At 43.8% G+C, this 21,886-nt stretch overlaps 1 protein-coding gene across 3 annotated transcripts in view; it reads left to right on the top strand.

Moving 5' to 3' along the window:
- The window catches only part of ST3GAL1 (ST3 beta-galactoside alpha-2,3-sialyltransferase 1), a 76,458-nt gene extending 54,904 nt beyond the window's left edge, over positions 1-21,554 (top strand). For all 3 annotated transcript variants that reach the window (XM_069780102.1, XM_069780101.1, XM_069780103.1), the window contains exons 3-7: positions 8,704-8,900; positions 12,077-12,256; positions 16,952-16,997; positions 19,545-19,664; positions 20,826-21,554. In XM_069780102.1, the coding sequence (XP_069636203.1) occupies positions 8,704-8,900; positions 12,077-12,256; positions 16,952-16,997; positions 19,545-19,664; positions 20,826-20,999 (717 nt within the window). In that variant the 3' untranslated portion in view covers positions 21,000-21,554. The remainder of the gene's footprint in view (positions 1-8,703; positions 8,901-12,076; positions 12,257-16,951; positions 16,998-19,544; positions 19,665-20,825) is intronic.
- The last annotated feature ends 332 nt before the right edge of the window (positions 21,555-21,886 follow it).

The following is a 21,886-nucleotide window of genomic DNA, read 5'->3' as shown; positions in this document are numbered from 1 at the left end:
AATTCCATGTGTATGAGAACAGTCTCCATTGTGGCTGATGATGTAAAATGGGTCTGTAAAGCACACGGGCGGCTGTGGGTCACTGGAAAGGAGCAGCCCCCGCGTATCCCTGAGCAGGGTGGTCCAAAGAGCCCAATCCAAGTATCATGAAAGCTAGCGGATACCTTGTTCAAAAAACACAGAAAGGAAGAAGGTGTATCCTGATGTTTTGCCTAATTAAAGCCCCTTTTATGTTCTCTTGAAACAAGGCATTGATTAAATGAATTGCTCATGGCCTGCACTGGTGAGCTGCTAAAGCGCAGGTTCTGGCTGCAGCAACCCCAGTCAGATCACAGTTTTGTTATGACTCGCTTTCCCACTCTTGAGAAAAAACAGTCTCCCTGGGCCTTTTTTTGAACACACAACAGCCTGCAACTTGGTGTGCTGTGGTAAGCACAACCCTCGATGTTGAATTTGGGGCTTTCAGCCCTTCCCTGGTGCCCTGGGGAGACCCCTGCGGCAGGCACCCACTTTTTGCATGTTTTGAAGTTTTGGAGGAAGTATCAAGTGCTGTAGGAACGAGGCTGTATCTGATTTATCACTTCTCACTCCACTGGCTGTTGCATTTACTGGTAAAAAAAGAGATGCCACTGAACTCCGACGTCTTTAACCGTTGCATAAATCATATCCTCGTTTTATGATGAAACCCTCCTTTTTGCTGAGAGTCTCACATACTCCAGGCATTGTAGCCTTTCACCTGCCCCTTGGCCATGACTCAGATTTCCCATTCCTTGTGTTTTTTCTTGCAGCCCCCAGACATTTTTGCTTCTGATCCCCACATTTCCTAGCTGGGCTTTGCCGGAGCCATGAGAAGGGAAGATGGCAAGCTCAGGTCCTAGTTTCCCTTGCCCCGGGGTGAGGTTTCACCAGGGAGCTGATCTGATTTAACAACTGGCAGTTTTCGGAGAGGGGGGGATACCCCAAATGGAGCTCAGTAGATGAGAGGATGAGGTTGTTCATGGACACTATGAGTGTTGAGGCTGGTTGTGAAGTGCCTCCTGGTTGCTTCTGAATACAGAAACCAGGAGCACTCAGCACCTTGAGGAGGTGCCGAGGGGAGGGTGGGATGATCAATCCTAAATCCTGGCATCGGTGCAGGGGCTGCACTCCTGCAGCACCTGGGCTGAGGAGGAGCCCTGTGAGCAAAGCCACCCTGCATTCTGCACTCAGACACCACTCTGATTGCAACATGATGTCTCAATGCATTCTCTTTAAAAAAAAAAAAAATTAAAAAGGAAGAAAAAGTTTGGGACTTTCAGTACAGAGGTCTGAATTTCTGATTCGCCTTCTTGTAGTGAAACCGAAAAAAAAAAAAAGCACAAATATCTCACTTTAGCTCAACCTGGAACAGATTTGGGGGGGGGGGAGGGTTGTTTTGTTTTCAGCTAAATTAAAAACTGGTGACTTTAAGGACAGCCCAAAGTCTTCTTTTTCTCCCCCACACCCCCCAACCCAAATAAAAGCTGTCCATTAATTTTCAGGGCTGTCTAACCCTATTTTTAGTGTTTTCATTCATTTTTTGAATTCAGGTCAAGTTCAAAGGGAATACACCATTTCAGAACACAAAATCTAATCAGTTTTTTCTTAGATGGTAAAAATAAATCTTCTAAGATGTCTATCCTTTTCCCACCATATTTTTTTCAGCTAGAAGTTATCTTCAACCAGAATGTGTGTAATATTTTGGTGTCTCCCAAAACTGCATTGTGTATTGGAAGTCAGCTACATACTGAAAATACTTGCCCTAATCTGTGATAGATGGAGAAGGTGCCCTGACTCCTCTGAAAGATGCTTCTGGGTAAACCCAGGCATGACATGGCCTCAGGTCCTCATTGCGATGTATTTACTATACACATGTTGCTTTGGGTAAGTCTTTTCGAGACAGTCAGCGTCATTTCTACAGTAAGTAACTCCCAGGTGCGTCCTGACTGCGCTCCCTTTTTGCTGTTCCTTTTTAGGCTCGTCTTCAAAGTCATTCTGAGAGTTCAGCCAGTCTTACAGAAAACATTGCTCATGGCCATGTTTTACTCTTGCTTGCTTTGCCAACTCAATAATTTGTGACTTTTTACTATATTTGTAGTTAAAGGATGAGGCATGAAGAGACCTGAGAGTGCTTAAACTTTGTTTCAGGGGAGAAATGACTGTACATTCGTTCTCAGGAACTGACTTGAGACAGCGTGGTTGTTTTGTTATGCTGTAACTGAGACAACGGTGACTGCACTGGAGCTATTTATTATAAGGCTGTGACTTCCCTATCACAGGGACACCCATGTGATGTGCTTGGACTAAACACAGGCAGATCCCTTGCTGGAGAGCTGTCTGTCTACCAAGCTCAGTCTGCCCTCCCTTCCCATTAACCCTGTTGCTGTATATGTGAATAAGGATTATTCATCCAAATAATCCTGTAGCATTAGTATCCCTCCACTTCTAGGAAGGCGAGGACTGATTTCAGAGCCTAATGACCAGTATTTGAGAAGAAGTGACATTCGGGGCCAAAGGGTGGGGTGGTTTCGCTTGCTTACAGCTCTTCACATGGCTGCCAGGCTGCTTCGTGGTTTATTTGGAGAATATATGGTTTCAGCTCTTCCAGTTTGGTAGGATGTGGCCTTTTGGAAGGAAATATTCCTGGCTGCTGTGAATAAAATTGCGTTGTCCATACTGGAGTTAGTGGTGCCACCTGTGCTGGTGGGAAGGAGCAGGGAAGAGAAGGTCAGTGCCACCATCCCTGCAGCAGCTCATCTTGCTGCACGGGGCAAGGCTGCTTCTGGAGAAGGCACCTGGAAATGTACGTCTCTGTTTCTGTGTTCACGGAAACAAGGGGGCTGTTGTCAGAGCTGTTACTTGCTTTTTGTTTGCTTAAACCTACCCAGCTGATAAACTCTTCCTTGGTTGCTTTAGTTGGGTAACAAGTAATGGCCAAAATTCTTCTCCTGGGTATACCCCTGCAGCTGCTCTGTGCTTTTTGTGACTTGAATTGGAGTCCTCCTCTCTTGGAGATGATCTGGGCATTAATAATACTCCAGACTGTAGCCGGCTTGTTAGAAATTCCTTCCTTCCTTCCTTCCTTCCTTCTTTCCTTCCTTCCTTCCTTCCTTCCTTCCTTCCCTCCCTTGTCCCTCCATTCCTTCCTCCTCCTCCTCTTTCTCCTCCTCTCCCTTTCTCTTCTCCTCTACCTGCGTGTGTCTCTGTCTGTCTGTCTGTCTGCCTTCCCACATCTTACGCTCAGGGACTGTGAGAGTCTCAGTGTTTTGGAAGTTAGCACCTTATGTTAGGTGGTGCTTTTCTTTCTGCTTGTATTTTCTTCCCCGCCTCCCTGAGCTGGTTCACCTACAAGTTTTTCATTGTTGTTCCATGACACACATGCTGTGGACATTTCCACTAAATTTAGTAACCTGTATATAAGGAAACAGGGCAAGAATTATATGCTGTAACACAGCACAGCATTTATTTATAGTTCTCTTGTTTTATGCTCAGGGGGTTTTGGCATTGGTTTTGGTGGTCAGAAAGTATTAAAAATATGAGATCAGAACCTGCTGTTCTAAATTCAAAATAACCCTGTTGAGGTTGATGGATTAAAGCTGTGATAAATAAAATCAGGCTCAGAATTCCTTGGCCATCTTATCTGTAGCACCTTCTTCATAAACTACCACTTTATAACAATTTTTATCTCGAGTCTTATGATATTTGAGGATTTTGCTTGCTTTTTTTTTTTTTTTTGGAAGAAAGCTCAGCTCTTGGGGCCATGTGATTAGTGTATCTAAAAGAAAATGTTAGCTTTTAGTTGTTACGTTTGTAGGAAAAAAGTAATTAAAACATTTGCTAACCAGATGGCGAACAAAAGGGCATCCCCAACATGTGCGCAGGGGAAGTCGTGGAAGCTGCACTTATTTTTAAGACAGCAGCAGAGCTATTTGGCACCTGAGTCATGCATTTTGAATGCTCTTTGTAGAAAATATGCCCAAATACTTTGATCACCCAAAGTCGTCTTTAAAACTGGGACGCTGTCTGTGATATACTTTGAAAGCAATACAAAGGGCTCAGCGCACTGAAGGTGGCATGTAGCTACCAGAGAGCTGCAGAAAGTGGAACCAAATCCAGCCCAGATCCCAGGCTCTAGTCCCAGTGCCCAGTCCCACCTGGGTTTGTACTGCTTGGGTGCAAGCATGACATTTAGACTGGCCTTGGACATACCGGGAGAACGTGACCCTGGGCTACCTGTTTTTCCCACTGGCAGCTCCTGCGTACGTCCAGCTGGGCTGCAGCTCCAGGATCCCCTCCAGCGAGGACAGATGGATCTGAAGGTGGTCCAAGCTCATGGGTCCCTCTAAGCACAAGCTCTGCCGAGCTGCAAGCATCTTGCAGCCAGAAACGAGGGCACACAGAGCTGGCAGAGGCAGGGTCTTTGCTCCTTAGAGTAGTGTGGAGGTGACCCGTACCAGCCATGGAAGTCAGAAATCATACAATTTGGCATACGCATATTAGTGTATGTTATTTACATAATATATGCACATTACATTCATGTTTGAGAATGCGTATTTTTTGACAGACACAAATCATTAAACAAAGCTTGAACTCTTGAAAACCCCTATCTTCTTCCCCTTAATCTCTTTGATACATAGTAATTGCAGGACATTAAGTATAACAATAATAATTCCGTATTTTCCAGACCAAGGAGGCATTTTTAAAATTGATGGTTTCATTTTAACCTCTCCTTCAATCTGCAAAATGGAGATTACCTGGATTTGCCCCACCAGGCTGTTGCTAGGATTCATCTTTGTACAATGTCTTATAGCTGGGAAGTGCTGCGTGAGTATTAATGCCTCCAAACTGCTGCAGTGAGGCAATTAGTAGCTGTGCAAAAGAGATTCTCATGGGGCTTTATTCCCTCTTTATCTCTTAAAAACAGTTAAAAAAAATTAGAAAAGCCACAAAACACAGTATCGCTACACCAGTTTTCCCAGGCAGCCTGGCTGTGTGCTTGCAGGGCTGCCCTGGCAGTGCTGGCTGCTGCCAGAACCACAGCAACACCTGCCTGTCCACCACGAGGGTTGTGTCTTGGTCCATCTGCATCCACATCACAGCCATGATTACAGGTTAAGCAGGATATTTCCTACCTGCTAATAAGTTGGGATTTTGAAGGTGTATTTAATACGCTGCCAAACTTGTCCATGGATGCACCGGGAGAGCTTTCCTTTGAGGCTTTCCTGGCTGTAGCTGTGTCCTCCCCACTCCAAGCTATTAGCTCTGAATTCACACCCTCCCTTTGCACCCCTTTAGCTGAGTTTTGGATATTGCTTCTTGGCAATCGCTGGCAATGTGATGGTACCGGAGAGCCCAGGAAAGCCTTCCGAGAAGGTTCTAAAAGAAGGAAAGTCTCTTGTCATCCTTAATGGAGGTGTGCACGTAGTGATGAGAGAAGGAGCAACAGGCTCTTCCTTGGAAAGCCATTCATGGGTAAAGAAAGGAAGTGCAAAAACTTTGAGGGTTCTTTTTTCTTGGCTTCCTTTTTCTTGCCTTTTTTTTTTTTTTTTTTTAATAAGAAGAAGCAAAAACAGCTAGTAAACTTCTGTATCTGAAGTGGGGAGTTTCTAAGGCTGGGAGGATGGTGTAGTTTGTCTTCCCTGTGAAGATGATTAGGGAACTTCTCAATCTGGACTCCCAATCACAGTTTTTAACAATCTAAGGGGAAGAGTTGACTCTCAAGTGCCAGACAAATATTTTATGGAGGGGAGCTGGAGTTTTAAGTGATCTAGTGATATTTTATATGTGGACACAAGGTGGGTTAAGATGCTTTTGGACTTGGGCAAGAGGTTAAGCTGCATCATTAGACATGGCTAATGATTGCACAGACTTCCGAGAAAAGCAGCCACTTCACTCAGGACACAGTGGTCAGGTATTTCAGTGTATTTAAACCCACTTCTAGCAGCTATCTCCATACGCATATCCCTGGCACACATCTACGGCACTTGGAGGGAGGATGCTGTCCCAGCAGAGCCACATGGCACTTGCATGGTTCTGCATGGACAAACTTTCACCCAGTGCTTTTGTTGATTTATGGGAAAGGCTAGACTGGTGGGAGCTTGTTAAAAAAAAAGACAATATTACTCAAAAAAGGGACAAAAATTTAGTGTGGGAAAGTGAACTATAATTGGCTTGTAATTGTAATGCTATTAAAATGGTCTTTTTCAAGAAGTCAAGTAAACATTGTGCAATAAGGAACTGGCTGCACATTAAGTCTGAACTTTTAAAAGCTGTATCTGCGTTGGAGTTAACCAGCGTCATTGCCTGCTCTGCTCTGTTTTGCTGAAATGTCAAAGACTAACCAGTGCTGATTGAAGATTAAGCCTGAAAAATGTAGTCCAATCAGATAATCACTGAGGAAATTAAAACAGACCACTTCTAATGAGTTAAGGATGGATGTCTTATTGTACGGAGTTCAGCACACAGTGCGATAAGGTCATCATCCTATTTGAGGTCATTGAGGGAATCACTAACATAAGTAAAAATCTCTGCTGTGGAAGTTGTGTACAACTGAGGGATCGTAGGGTGACAGTGTCCTGCTTTCAGGCTGGTGTTGGTGCCCATCTTTTAACCTGGTTGCAACAGAGTTACTCTAGACCGACAGCAGCATAACAGAAAGAAAAGGCAGATCCCTGTTCTGTGTAAATGGAGGTGCCTATCCATGATAATGTTTCCTACCATTTTAATACATCAAACAGAGGTCAATACTCCAGGTCCTTTCCTGATGCTATCACTCTGGTTGAAAAAAGCAATTTAACTTAAAAAGGGGGCTCAGGTACTTACAATTTTCTGAAAATTACATTCCTCATCTGAATTTTCTCAGGCAAAATCAGTTCAAGAACAGGTTTTGGGTTTTTTTCCCAGAATAACTATGTTCTTAATTTGGTGCATGTTTGATGGTTTTCCCTTTAATTTCTTAAAGTCAGTTAAAGTCAGCTCACCTTTACAGAGAGACAGTCTACATGGGTGTATGTACATATGTGTTCAAAAAATCAAAATAAGTTCCTTTTTTAAAAGGGTTGGATTTTTCTACATTATACACCTGATACTATACTCTAAGACATCTATGAAGTTTCCATTTATTTTTGAAGGCTGCAGGCTTTCTAATGTTAAGTGTTTTTCATATATTGAGAGTAAAACCAGGTTAGATTGGATTCATAAAGAATACACAAGAGTTTAGATATGTGAACATGTATTTGTAGCATCACACACAAATTTAGAAGATAACTTTTTTCACTTAAATAATTGAGCCATCCACTGAATAGTGACATACATGGTAATAATGACAGTGCTTGTCTGGTCATCCTAATCACCTTGCATCCTAATCACCTTGTGCAGTCCATATATGAGTATATAGGCTAGAAAGGATTAGCAGAACGATTAAGTCTATGTATGCAACATTTCTTTGTCTTCTTTGTTTCAAGTTCTTGGCCCCAATATTGTCTTGAAGTTCTGAGCTCCACAGACGTGTTCAATTCAGTGCAAATAAGGTTGCCTTACCTAGTTCTGCAAACAGACAGCATGAAATTTAAACAAAAATTACAGTGCTACATCTGTCTGTGTTTGTGAGAGAGAGAGCAAGCAGGACAAATTAACAGTTCCTGGTGCAGTCAAGGGAAACACATCGGAAACTAAAGCCAAATTACCCCAGGCCGTTGCTGGGAGTCAGGGGAAAAGGTGTTTCTCCTCTCTCCCTCCCTGTCTCTCCTTGCCCTGGGCTGGCAGAGCCAGGGCAGGGCCTTTTGGCAGATTTTGTGTTAGGAGCCGTTCTCCCTTTGTGAGCTTGCAAGCCAGCGGCACCACAAGGGTGGGCAATGCTTTTTGTGAGCCTGCCAGCACTTCCAACCTCTTTTGTAGCCCTCAGAGAGCAGAGCCCCAGAAAGGGAGTGTCTGACCATCACCTGCCCTGCACCTTGCCTGTACCTTCCCCATCCAGCCATTGTTTCCACCATGCACCACAGAGCTGCTACAAAAGACTTTCCCTCCGTGGCAACAGACACAATGACCAAGGTCCGGGTGGTTTTCTTCATCCTGGAGAATTTTTCAATGATTTTACATCCCAGCTCTCAGGGCTAACTCTACTTTACCGTAGTTTCCTATTGCACTAGCAACTGGTTCCTCCACAGTCCAGAACAGCAGCAATAAGATCTCCTGCTCCCACTTCTGGCATATGCCAAAATTTGTGGAAGGGGTGTCAGCCACTTCTGTGCTCCATCGGGTTCCCTGAGAGTCTTCTGTCCTTTCTAGGAGGGTTAAAAAAAATCTTATACGTATCCTAACAGAAGATAGTTGGTCCAAGGTGGGATTAGGCTTATAGAAACCAGAGGAACATTTATTCTGCTAAGGTCAGCCTTGGGGAGAACGCATGATCTGTTCCACCATGGCTAGATAGAGACTGAGGAGTTGTGGGAATCCAAGGAGAAAGAGGGGAAACGGGGAACCGAGTTTAAAAAGTTAATGGGAAGGGGTTTTCTAGGTTTTTTTTCACACTTCTGCTCCCAGCCCTAAGCCTTGTAATGCATACTGCAGGAGACAGTGTCTGCAGGTAGATGCAAGAATAGTCTTTGAGAAGACATTTGAAGCTATGTCTTGCTCACAGAGAAGCTAGCAGTATTGATAACCTGGAGTGATTTTTCTCCCTAACAGAAATTGCAAGGAGAGAAAACTCCAAAGAATATTAATGCTACTCTCAAGGAATTGTTTGGGAACATTCCCGGGGATGGGGATCCGCTGCAGGAGAGAAGCACCTACACATGCAGACGATGCGCCGTCGTGGGCAACTCTGGGAACCTTCGGCAGTCTCAGTATGGCCAAGATATTGACTCCCATGACTTTGTGCTCAGGTGAGTAGGCACCACCTTGGCTTCACATGTCTCTGTTAAGATTCACTGGTGTTTTTGGGCACAAGTGAGCAAAGAAGATTTCACGGGTTATCTAGTGAAATCTGTACTTGGGTCAAATCTAAGTTCCAGGGATGTAAATTATGTGTGTTGGAGATATGACCTCATGTTTTAGCTTGGAAAAAACCCATGAATAGATGTTGATACTGTAGCTTGTTCTGCACTGTGCATAATTGCCTCTGCTAAAAAATATAGCTGAAAAAACATGCAGTTTTGAGTAAAAGGTATTTCTGCAGCTAGTACTCACAAGTGATCTTTTACACGCTTCATTGACTGTATCAGATTTGACTTTCTTGCACTGGTTCATTCTTAAGCAACGGTGGGGTGGGAAAGCCAAAGTCACTTTGCAATGGACAGGAGACGACTGGTTGGCTGCAGCTACTTTGTAAAGAGTTGCATTGCCTCTTCCTTTTGAGGCCATGAAGGTTGGCTATGTTGCCCCACTGAAACGTAAGCAGGAACTAGGTAAGCAGAGCTAATCACCCAGTGGGCAGCCAAGATACCTGGGCTGACTAAGTTCACCTCCAACACATTCTCCAGCTTTCACACTTCAGCAGCGAGTACAGCGCAATTTGGGGAGCAATGCAGGGCAGGTCAGAGGGCCTGGAAGGGAGAGATTTCTATTGAAAATACCACATGTGGGATTATACTCTCAGAAATAACATAACCTTTAGGAGGAAGCTGTACACTGAAGTCAAGAGTGAATCACCAGAAGATCAACACTCTTTGAACTGTTAAGCCACCTGAGGCCACTTGGCTTCCAATGTGGCTTGGACATGCTGTAGAGTCTTCAGATGACATCTAAATGTTCACGATAAGTCATTTCAGGAGTTGATTCCTTCAGTTGTGTGCCTTACCCTCTGCCAAAAGTACCTCCCAAAAGGCAAAGGCAGCCAACCTGGTCTTCAGATCCGTGAAGGGAAGAGCCCTTGACATTAGTCCTGCAGGTTGCAAATGTAAGACAGCTGAGGTGCATTTATGCTTAATTCTGTGTCCCTTGCTATGGAGACAGCCCTAGTCCTGTGTGGACTTTCTTATCTTGCCTGGCCTATGTTTCCAGATTCACACGGAAAAGGTTTTGCTAGATTCAAAAGCTATTTTTTGGAGTAGTAACTAAAGAGTAACACACACAGATGCGTATTTCTGCTCTGAGGCCTTGCCCTTCCCGTAACCACGCATCCCTGGCAAGGGAGAAACTCTCTGTGACTTGGAATTGAACCTTCCAGTCTCAGATTTATATTTGAGCTATCTCAAGCCAGATCTGAAGGGATGGCACAAGGTTTTAGGATTCACCATGGAAATTTGTGCAGAGAAGGTGACCCCTCTGTGTGTTAATCCAAACCCCAAAATCTCTGGTGACCTGATATTCACTTGCACGTGCTCTGGCAATACAGCCAAGTGCGGGAAAGAGCCAGGGAGTCTGAGGGGAGACCTTTCCATCCAAACACCGTGTTCCAGCCCACCTTTATTTGTTTAACTATCTGCTTTCATGATGGAAGGAAATTCCTGCTCGGTCCTTCCTGCCGAGACTGGGTATGAACACTGCCTTCTGCCATGTCACGCAGGCAGCCCCACCACGGATGGTGGGGAAGGTACGTGGACCTGAGGGCAGGTTGTGAGTAAGATAACTAAGGTGCTACCCTTGGCTTTGTCCTGATGGAAAGAAACCCCCATATTTTATACCTTAGACTGACTAATCTCAAGAAAAAAACATCATGTCTCATGCTTTACTAATATTTCTACACAGTATGATGTGGGTCACTGGCAGGGAAGAGGCTAACTCAATAACAAGTCCACACAGGCTCACAGGCTATTCTTTCTACGCTAATAACTCCCTTCGAGGGAGTTAGAATAAACTTAACTAATTCACCTGGGGGAGCACTGCAATAACACAGCCTGGCATAGACTTGATAAGCAGATGTTGCCTCCCCCATTATCAGTGACCAGGGCAGCGTGTTGTCTGGCAGTGTACAATGCTCCTCATCACCTCGTCAGCTACATCGTTTCTTGTCCTCCCCGCATTTCTGCCAGGAGCTGAGCTAATGTCTCTGCAGAAGATTCCACTGGGCTGCAAAGAAATCCCATTCTGCTCAGAGCCAGTTTGGGGGCTTCTTCATGGTGTTGCATAGCACCATGGATTCATGCAAGGTCAGTCAGAGCCACTTTGGGGATCTCTGATCTGCATTACGCTGCACCACAGAAACATGCAAATTCTACTAGCAGGGAGCTAATGCATCAGGGAAGGAATTGCTGATGTGTCCCCAGATTTGCTTTCAGAAGTGAACACAAGTATAGAGGCCTTTCTGCAGTCCTGATTTCAGAAACCCCCACTGATACACCCAACATAAGGTAGCCCTGTTTGGCCAGCAGGTTTTGACTGAGCCCTGGTGGGCCCTGGGCAGATCTTCATGCACTGACCCCAGATCTACCTAAAGCACACCACATGTCTGGAGACTGACCCTAAATAGATGTATTAAACTTGGAGGATATACTACAAAGTAAGGTTTGAGTAAATGATGTGTCAGCAGCAGGTCCTGAATTTGTCTACTGTGGGTTTGGTGCCTTCTCGTGGGAGGACCATAAGAAATATTTGCTGCTTCTCATCACACATAACATGGTTTGTTACCTTGACCCTAGACGTCCAAATACACCTGTACAAACGGGGGGGAATGAAACTGCAAGAAGTCAAGCTGATGGACTTTAGGGCAATGTTTTTCTCACCTACTGGAGGCTACAGCTTTAGGATGAAGGGAGATGTGTCCTCATGGTCTCATCACTCTTTTGACTATCTCTTTGCTGACTGTAAAGGGAACGCAGGGATGTGCTCAGAGATACACCTGCTTGGTAGACACTCCCATTCAGTCCAAGGAATCCCACACAAAAGCTGAACTTTCATTTACTGCTAATTTTTTCACATGGGTGATGGTCATTTCAGCCTGCTTGAGGACCCCTACCACCTGTCAAGGTTGTCTGAAAAGCCTGCATACAGCACTCTCCTTAGCCATGGGAGCATTTTCCTGCCACCTCAAGCAAATGATTTGGGGAAGATTCACACATGTTTGTACCTAGTTAATTCCTCTCCTGCTTCTTCACTCTCCCTTCTTACTTTTGGGCTGCAGAATGAACCGTGCTCCCACTGCTGGCTATGAATCCGATGTTGGGAGCAAGACCACTCACCACTTCGTTTACCCGGAGAGCTACAGAGAGCTGGCAGAAAACGTGAGCATGATCCTGATCCCCTTCAAAACCCTGGACCTGCGCTGGGTTGTCACCGCTCTCACCACAGGCACCATCAACTTGTGAGTAAAGGCAGGCTGAAAGGGTGGCAGCTCCCACACCTCATGTTGCTGTGCGAGGTAAAAGCCTACAATGGGCAAATCCTGGCTTCTGATAAGGCCTAAGGGAGCTTTACAGACCCCCTCAGGTCAGAGTTCAGTCCTGAACATTTGCTTTCTAGGAAAAGCTTAATGTTACGGTGCAGTCTCTGAGGTGAAGAACCAGACCCAGCTCTTCACAGCCCCACACAGCAGTCTCAGAGAAATGAAAAGGGGAGGTTTTGCTGCTGGAGGCAGCCAGTTTGAGCAGTGGCTTCCTGGGCTTTGGGGTTCAGTGCCTCATTTTGGGCTTCTGCTCATTCTTCCTCCTCTCCGGTCCCTCGTGAGTGTAGTGAGTGCAGCCAGCATGCCCGTACCCAGACGTACCCATCAGAAAGCTATCTGCAGAATCCGGTGTTTGGTGGGTTATTCATTTAGTGGTGGTTCTAGACACCTGGATTATCCCACCTGAGACACTTGGGTGGCCAAGTGGTCCTCCAACATACATTATCCCACTTGCAGAAGAGGACAAGGAGGCAGACAAGTATGTGCAGGTTGCTCACGCAAGGCAGTGAGAGCAGAAGCAGACTGCAGCACTTAGTGCCCCATCCACAGCATCCTCCCCTGGACAGGTTGGTCAGGAGTTCGGTCTGTCTTTCCTGGTGGAACACGACTGAGCGCCGTGCAGAGGAGACACTGTTGTTTTGTGCGTCATCTCTGTGCCTTAGCCTTAAATTCACGTGTTCTACCTGGCAATAACGTGCCACGCTGGTATTTATTCTCCATTTCTTCTTTATGAGTGCTTTCAGAAGTAAATGTCCTGCTTAATACATTTATGGCAGCGCTAGAATTAGAAGTGTGAACAAAATGAATGTTTCTTCTGGATGCCTGCTAGCAGATTCTCTCACTTCCTGTAAGCTGGTTTTTCCTAACCCAGAGAATGAAATACGTGACATTTGTACTGTGTGTAAGGTTATCTGCTGGGTGTAAAACCACAACCTTGTGGGATTGCTCGGTGACACCCTCTTACACATAGACAACAAGAGCAGATCAGTTTACTCCAGAGAGAAGTATTTCAAGACATTTCAACTTTTTTTCCCAATTTCAGAGTCTCAAAGGATTAAAAACTTGGAAAAGTATGTCCCTGTTGACTGGGCATAAGACCCGCTTCGCATTTTTAAGGAAAACTTTTTGATGGGACAACAAATGGAGTTTTATTTCTTCTTTTCTTTTCCTTTTCTCTCTTTGAAAATGCATTTTAGATTCTTTTCACTTCTTATTAAGATTCTCTTAACTTTTAACAAATCTGGTTTAGTCTCTTTTTACGTTTTTTGCCACCAGCACTTAGTATATACAGTCATAAGTTGTCTTGAAAAAAAAATCCATCTTCAGGACACACTTGTAATTTGGAAAAATCAGCCCACTTCTTAGAAAATTGGATAAAATTTATCACCTTTTTTGCAAGGCTTAGGTTTTTTTTCTTTTAGAAACTGTATTGATAAAAAAGATTGAGAACCTCTGCCCTTAAGCCTGGATCTAAATCCTATCAGAAGCAACGGAAAAATCCCAGCTGCCTTCAACAGCCTTTGAATGAAGCCCCTTGCTGCATCTTTGTCATATCTGTGCCTGCACTGGGAAGAGGAGCCCACAGAGGGCCAGTTGCTGCCATCATCACCCATCCGTGTTTCCATCACTGTCACTGCTCTGTGCCCACATTGCAAAGCTGTTCACTATTTTTTTGTCGAGTATTTACCTTCAGAAGTGGCAGCAAGTAGGTTGCAGTGGTAAAGTTGAGTGAGCCCTTAGCCTATCGGGAAGATATAACTGCTTGACTACAAGGCAGTCACAGCACATGAAAGGAAAAACATCTTTCCTTAATAAATTACAGGATATATTATGTCTTTATAATCAGATTGTATACATGGGCTTGGTGAGCGTCTGGTATAAATTAGTGTGTGAGTAACCACATGGAAGAAATATCAGTATTTTAAGATTTTTGCCATACTCAAAGTGGGGAAATTGCATAATTAATAAGCTGGTACATGGTGGAATAATAAAACCAGAAATTTGTAAGCACACAAATCATAACAATATATGTAACATAATTTTAGGCTAGCAGAATAAACCTATGAGCACACGTGAAACACACAATGTCAGATACAGTGTATAAAGAAATTGTTGACTGTACATTTGTAAAGGGGAGAAGGCATGAAATAAAAGCAAAACCCATCTGAAGTGCGGTATTTTACAAGAGAAGAAATACTCACCTCCTTACCCCAACCTACATGGCCATCATGCCTTGTGCACAGGCTGCATAATATCAACTGAGGTTAGGTTAACAACAACCTAAGTGCACTCATAGTTAAAAAGATAAGCATCCTGTATTGATTAGACTTTTACACAATGTTTAATCTTCTGTATCCCATTCAAATGAAGTAATAATTTCCTAAGACTCAAAACCTGTGAATTAATCATATTCTCCTCCCAGTAGTATTATAATTCAAGCAATTTTTACAGCTCAAAACAAAAGCCAAACTGCAGATGGCCTTAATATTAGATTGAATTGGTAGCTGAATGATTCTCTCAGACATGTCCCATTTGACTGATGGATGTCCCATTCCAAAGTTGCTCACTAAGGCTGAGCATTATCCCAGAAAAGACCAAGAAAAGCCTTCTGGGACAGAAAACCTTCAGGCCATCATCAGTCATATATTTAGCCTAGTTGCCTTAACTTGCCTTCTGCAAGTCTTTTACGAATCTCCATAGTGAAAAAAGCTCCATGTATCTCTGCTTTGTTTGGCAAAGAGCAATTTTTGTATTCTTTAAAATGTTCCATATCTTCCACTTGGGTCAAGGGTACAGTAAATGTCCTGTACAAGGTGGCCAGTAATGAAGGCAGGCTTCACTAGAGCCCTGCAAAGTGGCTCATAGAAGATGTTTTCCAAATTATATGTATTCTACCTGTAGCCACCTTCATCACAGGCTTCATTCTTTGTTCAGTTCCTGTGTAGTATTTACTGGGTTACTAACTCCCTGACTGCTATGCAGCCCAGGTTTTATATGATCATAATGGAATAGGTCTCCATTCATTCTTAATCAGTGTGCCAATACTTTCTGTGCGGGTGTATGAAATTCTGCAGCCAAGTGACAGCAGGACTTGGGTACTGCTTCTGAAAAAATGAAATATCCCATGACTAAAATGCCTAACGTGTCACCTGACAAGAGCTACAATAGTCTCCTGGTTGGAGCAGAGCTGTCTGCAAATACTGTCTTGAACACTGCATACCGTTCTCTTTGGTCTTCTACTGTACCTAGCTAGATGCCCATGAAGTACGTCCCCCTTGCTTCCTCCACATCACCTTTTTAGAAAAGATTGGCTGTTTATTTACATAATAATGAGATTTTACCAGCAAAGAAGCCCTTTTGTTTTCATAACCCCAAAAACGACACGGGATCACCAAGCCTACTTCTACTGACTTCGCTAATCGAGGTCAGGTGTGGGAAGCAGATGCAAGGGCAGATTTGCTGAGAGCAGATTAAGAAGTCTGCATGGTTGTCCCTTTCCCTGTGTCTTGTGTCTCGTCTCAGGAGGGCTGGAACCCGCCCGTCACCCATCCCACTGCATCCAGCCCAGAGCAGGGATCGCAGCTCAGGGATGCCCAGAAGTACTTAAGGAGATGAAGACATTGCCAGGTCACCACTGGTTCAGGGAGACTTAGACTAATGTTTCAAAGTGGTGATGATCCATAGTTCAAAGAGAAACAAAACCGTAATGACAGGAACCTTGTCGTTACCAAAAATCAAGTGAAAACCTTTTAGATTGAACTAATGGAAGGCTTTTGTGATTTACCACAACCCATCTAAAAAGCATGCAAGGTATATTTTGGGATATACTCCAATTACAAAGCTAGGTCACCAGAATTTTTTCACTTGAAACAAAATCAGGGAGATTTTTTTTTTTACAGCACTCATGATAAGCTGTGCAATGCGAGCATGCACTATGATGAGATATGGGGAAGAAAAGATTTTTTTTTTTGTTTTCAAGACATGACTCGTGATTTCAACCCAGTCATAAGGTATGACTTGGAAGTTTTATGCTGGGAACTGCAGGAAGCCTTCAGCATCCCCCTGGGGAGGAGGGAAATAGCTTGCTGGTGAGGAGCTGTGTACTGGGAATGCCTGACTTGCACATAACCACAGAAATTATGAACTCTGCTACCACCTACATTGAAAATAATGCAGTAGCTATAAGTATTAGGAGGGGAAAAGTCTCCCCCTGGTGGGAAAAGGTTTTTCTGCCATGAAATTACATGGAAAGCCCCGTCATCAGAGTGCAACAGTCGTGATCCAAGAATTAGAAGTCATGGGCTCCACTTAATATTGACTCTACAGTATATTGTTAAATAAATCTTTGGTGTCCTACTGTCAATAATTAACTTGAAAATTTAAAAATGTAATGGCTTCCTATAAACTTCCTTCAGTGACAGCTCAGTTCTTTTCATGCTGTATCACTTAATTGCAGCCTCATTTTCCAACAACTTCTTGAATTTATTACTTTCAAATAATTTGAATTTATTACTGTACATGAAGAATATTCTTTTTTTCTTTGAAAATACCTAAAAATATTAATTATATTGAGCTTTTATTAATCTTGGCGTTGTGTTTTCTTTCTTTTAACAGCACATATGTTCCAGTTCCACGGAAAATCAAAGTCAAAAAAGAGAAGGTGAGCAATGCTGGCTTGTGAATTTGTTCTTCTAATCCACTTGTAGGTCTTTTGTCTCTTGGGGCAAACTGCAAGAATCCAAGGAACCTCTTGACGTTCATAAAAACTGCAGCCAAAATACACACACTTTACAAGGCTCAGCTAAGCTAAAGGTTTAGTTCCTGTGTGCCATTCAGGCCATAGATCAACCACTAAATAACTAAGGTTGGAAAGAAACTGCTCTTGTGACTATGCCATTGCATTAGCACTGTTCTGAAGGTTTCATTGCTTCCTCTGGTCCTGCTCAGGGAGATTTAAGATGCACTGTTGGCCAACAGTGCTCACCCTTCACAGCAGTTGCTCTGTTCCCACCCGTTGCAGTCATTTGACACTTTGAGCTGTGGAGAGCCTTTGAAGTTTTTTAAAAATAATTTGACTATTTGAACTCCAAGGATGTTCCTCCCTCCTGGGTCAGTTCCTTGTCATAAGGAGCTAAGTGAACTCTGAACAAAGATGTGTGTTTTCAAGTCAGTGGAGAATTCATGATGCTATCAACGGCTCTTGGGGAAGGCTCTTAGCCCACAGCTGTAATAATAACTACCTGCACCCAATTAAACAAGCTTGGAGACTGGGCTCAGGCCAAGTCTGTGCTGGTTTTGTCCCAGGTGTATTAATACTGTCCCAGGCAATGTTGAAGCAAGGTTTGGAGCATAGCACAGACCAGGGAATATTCCCTGCTTTACACTGGGACAGAACTGAGCAACGTGGACATGATCTGTGCCATGCCACCTCCCTCAAGGCTAACAAAAAAACCTCTCACCCATTTTATTTCATAGTGTGGATGTGCAGAAGGCAATCAGTCAGGGGACCTCACTTCTCTGAGAAGGTCAAAGAAAGATGGGCAAACCTGGTGCGCAACCTACAGCAGTGGGAAGAGAGCCCATCCCATGCATACTGACTCATTGCCCAAGTATGCTGTGGTTTAACAGACATGCCCTATGGCTGGAGGCAGGCTTTCCCGTGCAGCAGGGTGGTCATTCCCGTGTCTCACCTTTAGCCACCACGCAAAGACTTTTTTTGTTGTAGCTGTATGCTTTGGGGATGTAACCAAAGCAGGCTATGGAGAGGAAAAATGTTTCTTCTTCCACAGACCTTCCAGCAAAACAAAAGTCTCATTCTCTCGGCCTTTCGAGAGGCTGATTTTCAAAGGAGCTCAGGCTCCTAATGTCTCAAGGGTTGGTAAAGTTTGATATTAGCCCCAGAGCATTAAAATTACAAATTAAAGCACATGTCCTTCATTCAGGAGGCCTGCTTTTGCCAAAGGCTTCAGATGAGACCTTTTAACCAGTATCAGTTTATATCACTGTGCTACCAACCGTGGACCTCTAGGGGGTATTAAATAATCACTTAGCTCATCCCTACCTGTTGTGGGGAACACAATAACCTCTGAAAAACCCTCATGAGATGCACTATGGCAGGTTGTTAAACTCACGTCACAGTTGAGTAGCACCAGCCCAGGGTACGACTGGTGATATGCAGCAGCTTCCCGAGCAGGGAGATGAGAAGTTTGTATTTCTTATCACACCATGCAATGCAAAACACCCTGTGAGAAGCGATTACACACAGATACAATATCAGCAATTAACCTCTGACTTTATAAAAGGAAAAGCCCTGCAGCTAACCAGATAGCACTGAAACACTGTCACTCTAATTACAAATGCAGCATGGAGGGAAAAGCCTCTCTTTGCCACATTCAGGGAAGGGGGTTGAAACCAAGGGCTCCCACCAGTCCTTGGATTTACTGTACACTCAGGTCTGATCTTAAGTAAGTGCTCTGTCTTCATTAGATAGCCTCATAATTTCCCCAGGAGATAACCAAGTGGGATTTATCTTTTGTAAAAAAAAAAAAAAAAAAAAAAAAAAGCATAGAAAAATAGCATGTTTGGGAAATGAGAGAAATGCAGCTGATACAACCTGATAGGCTTCATGATAGTTTACACCTGACCCCTGGTTTCCTTAGACCTGTACCTATAGACATACCAAGACATGGTTGGCATATTGTGCAGAAGATACAGTTGCTCCTACATTCCCACCCAAATTACAGTTGGACTCGATGATGTTAAGGGTCTTTTCAAACCTAAATGATTCCATGATTCTATGAAATCGGGCATGGCATCTTACGCTTGCCTTGCTCAGGCCTCCAACTCCCCAGAGCTCATCTGCATTACAGCAGGATGCTGCAGGGACAGTTGAATGCCTGATTTTCTTCTCACTTGTGCCATTTCATACCCATTGGTTTCAGTAAGAAGCACCCAAGATTTACATTAGTGTAAGCAGGTGAGGTATCAAGACCAAGGAAGGAATATTCTTGTGTAATTGTCCACGGGAAATATTCTGCAATGCATTTAATTATAGGACTGTATTTTTTCCTTTCACCTGCCCTCGGGGAATAACTATAATTCCTTTGTCCCCTACTCCCCTACCCCAGTGTCCTTTAGGGATGACATGCTACTGTTGTTTTTTCCTAGGGTATTTTATTAATGAGTCTGTCTCTCCAATTTTGCCTAGATCCTGGTTTATAATCCAATTTTTATGAAATACGTCTACGAAAACTGGCTCCAGCATCATGGGAGATACCCCTCCACAGGCCTTCTGTCTTTGATATTTGCACTCCATGTATGCGATGAGGTAAAGTCTGGCTATGTTTGGATATATGGATAAAAAATCAGGACGTTCCATACTGAAGTGCCAGAAACATGCCCTGGCCACTCACTCAGCTTTTATTTCCCCCTCGCCATCTTCTCTGCCATTTGCTTCTTCAGACAGATGCAGAGTCCTCAGCATCAGTCCTCAGAGACCAGGTCAGCTGTACAAAATCCTGCAAGTATGGGTTTGTCAGCATGGGGGTTAAAAATCACTATGCTGGAAAAATCCCTGGCCTGGATACAGTTCTGCTGATGAAAGAGAACTTTTGTCACCTAGGCCTGTGTTGCTTGGAGAGGTGATGGAAATACTCCTAATGATGCTGGCAGAAACTGTACCATAGTCAAGGCAGAGAGGAGGGGTGGCTTGGGTGGAATCTGTTTTCTGGTAAGCAGGCAATGCACAAGGCTCTGACATTACCAAAAATAACTTAAAACCAGATAGTATTTGGGTGGGTCCAGGTGTGGGTCGGTTAGGGTGCTTGTTTTGTGGGCTATGACCCACTCAAACCCAGCCATATCGCCACTCTCAGTTTTAATAAATCAACTGTGATGGTTGGACTTTTACCACCAGAGGAGACAGGCACAGCCATCGATGAATGAGCCTTTGGGAGAGGAAAGGCCATAGGCGTATACACACACAAAGAACATAATGTCCATCTGCCTCTGAAGTGACTGCAAATGTCGTATAATTAAGCACATAAGTGGGGGTTGACATGGGTCATCATTTGGAAGACTAGGAGCAAAACCAAAAATTTTCCACTCTTTGTGGTCTTAACCAGCTAAAGAGGAGATTCACTTCCCAAGCCTCTGAACTCCTGAGGTCAAACATCAAGCTTAGAGGACAGGAATGTGTTTTTCATATCGCTAAACAAGAATTCATGGATAGAAATTTCCTTTTCTGTCTGAGTTCAGGTACGGTGGTGGTCTCAGCATAGCTTAAGATGTAATGTCCCTTGAGTAGGCCATTCTTCTTGGTCATTCTTCTGTGGTTGCCTCGTCTCATGCAGCAGAATAGCTTGGCATACCGCTGAGGTCTCCGGGTGCTGCTGCCTGTAGATAAACTGAGAATCAAGATTTCTTCAACATTTCGGATGAAGACCAGTTGCTTTCCAGGCCATAAGACTAGTTCTCTCTTACCTCCTAGGTGAACGTGTACGGCTTTGGAGCAGACAGCAAAGGACACTGGCATCACTACTGGGAAAACAACGCTTCAGCTGGGGCTTTCCGGAAGACAGGTGTCCATGACGGGGATTTTGAGTTCAATGTAACTTTGACTCTTGCCTCCATTGAAAAAATAAATTTTTTCAAGGGCAGATGACCCTGGCCACGGGGAGAAGTGGGGGCTGCAGTTTCCAACAGGCAGCAGAACCAAGCTCAGTGAAGATGATCTGGGCACCAGCCAGGTTTCAATGCGTGTATCTGCGGTGGATTCGGAGCGTCTCACTGCTGCAATGCTCACCGCAGGGAGCTCGGCCGAGGACCAGCTTCCACGCTGCACGTGATTTCCTATCTATGGATAGCTGGAAACTACCAATCAGTTGTGGGAATAAATGAATCTCTGCTTAGGCTCTGCGGCTCAATTCTTGAATTATTGATGAAAGATCTGCCTGTTGCAATTAGGGGAAACATGGGCACAGGAACTGCTGTTTGTATGTCCGTTCTTTCCTCCAGTAAGGCAGGAGATCCTTGAAGAAGAGTGAAAACGACTTCTGGGACTTGAGACCCACTAGGGCAGCTGTGAACATCATAGTAAGGATTACCTCAAAGAAATGAATTCACTTCTGCTGTTGATCTTCTTTTTGAACTGTCTCTTCTGTTTCCTCTATTCTGGTTTTGTGCTGTATTAAGCAAAAACACGATGAAGTTGCCTGGAGTAGTAAATATCACAGCCATTGCCTCATTCTGCATCGATAGTGTCTAGAAAATATGGATCAAATAATCTCTGATCATATATTATTTAATATTGCTTCCTATACAGCCATAATTAGAGAGAAAACAATACTGAAAACTCCAGCAAAAAAATGGCCTTTTTAGCCACTTGTTTGTTTGTCTTGTTTGGTTATATATAATTTTTCTTTCTTTTTTTTTTTTTTTTTGGTGGAAAATACTCTGGAATGCTCATTTTTATTTAATCAGTTTAAGGTTGGAAAGTGGACTTTTTCCTTTCAGTCGTTTATATGTGCCTTTTATAATTGTGCAACAGAT

The sequence above is a fragment of the Haliaeetus albicilla genome, chromosome 3 (genome assembly GCF_947461875.1).
Source record: "Haliaeetus albicilla chromosome 3, bHalAlb1.1, whole genome shotgun sequence".
Lineage (NCBI taxonomy): Eukaryota > Metazoa > Chordata > Aves > Accipitriformes > Accipitridae > Haliaeetus > Haliaeetus albicilla.
This window is presented reverse-complemented; position numbering and strand designations above follow the sequence as displayed.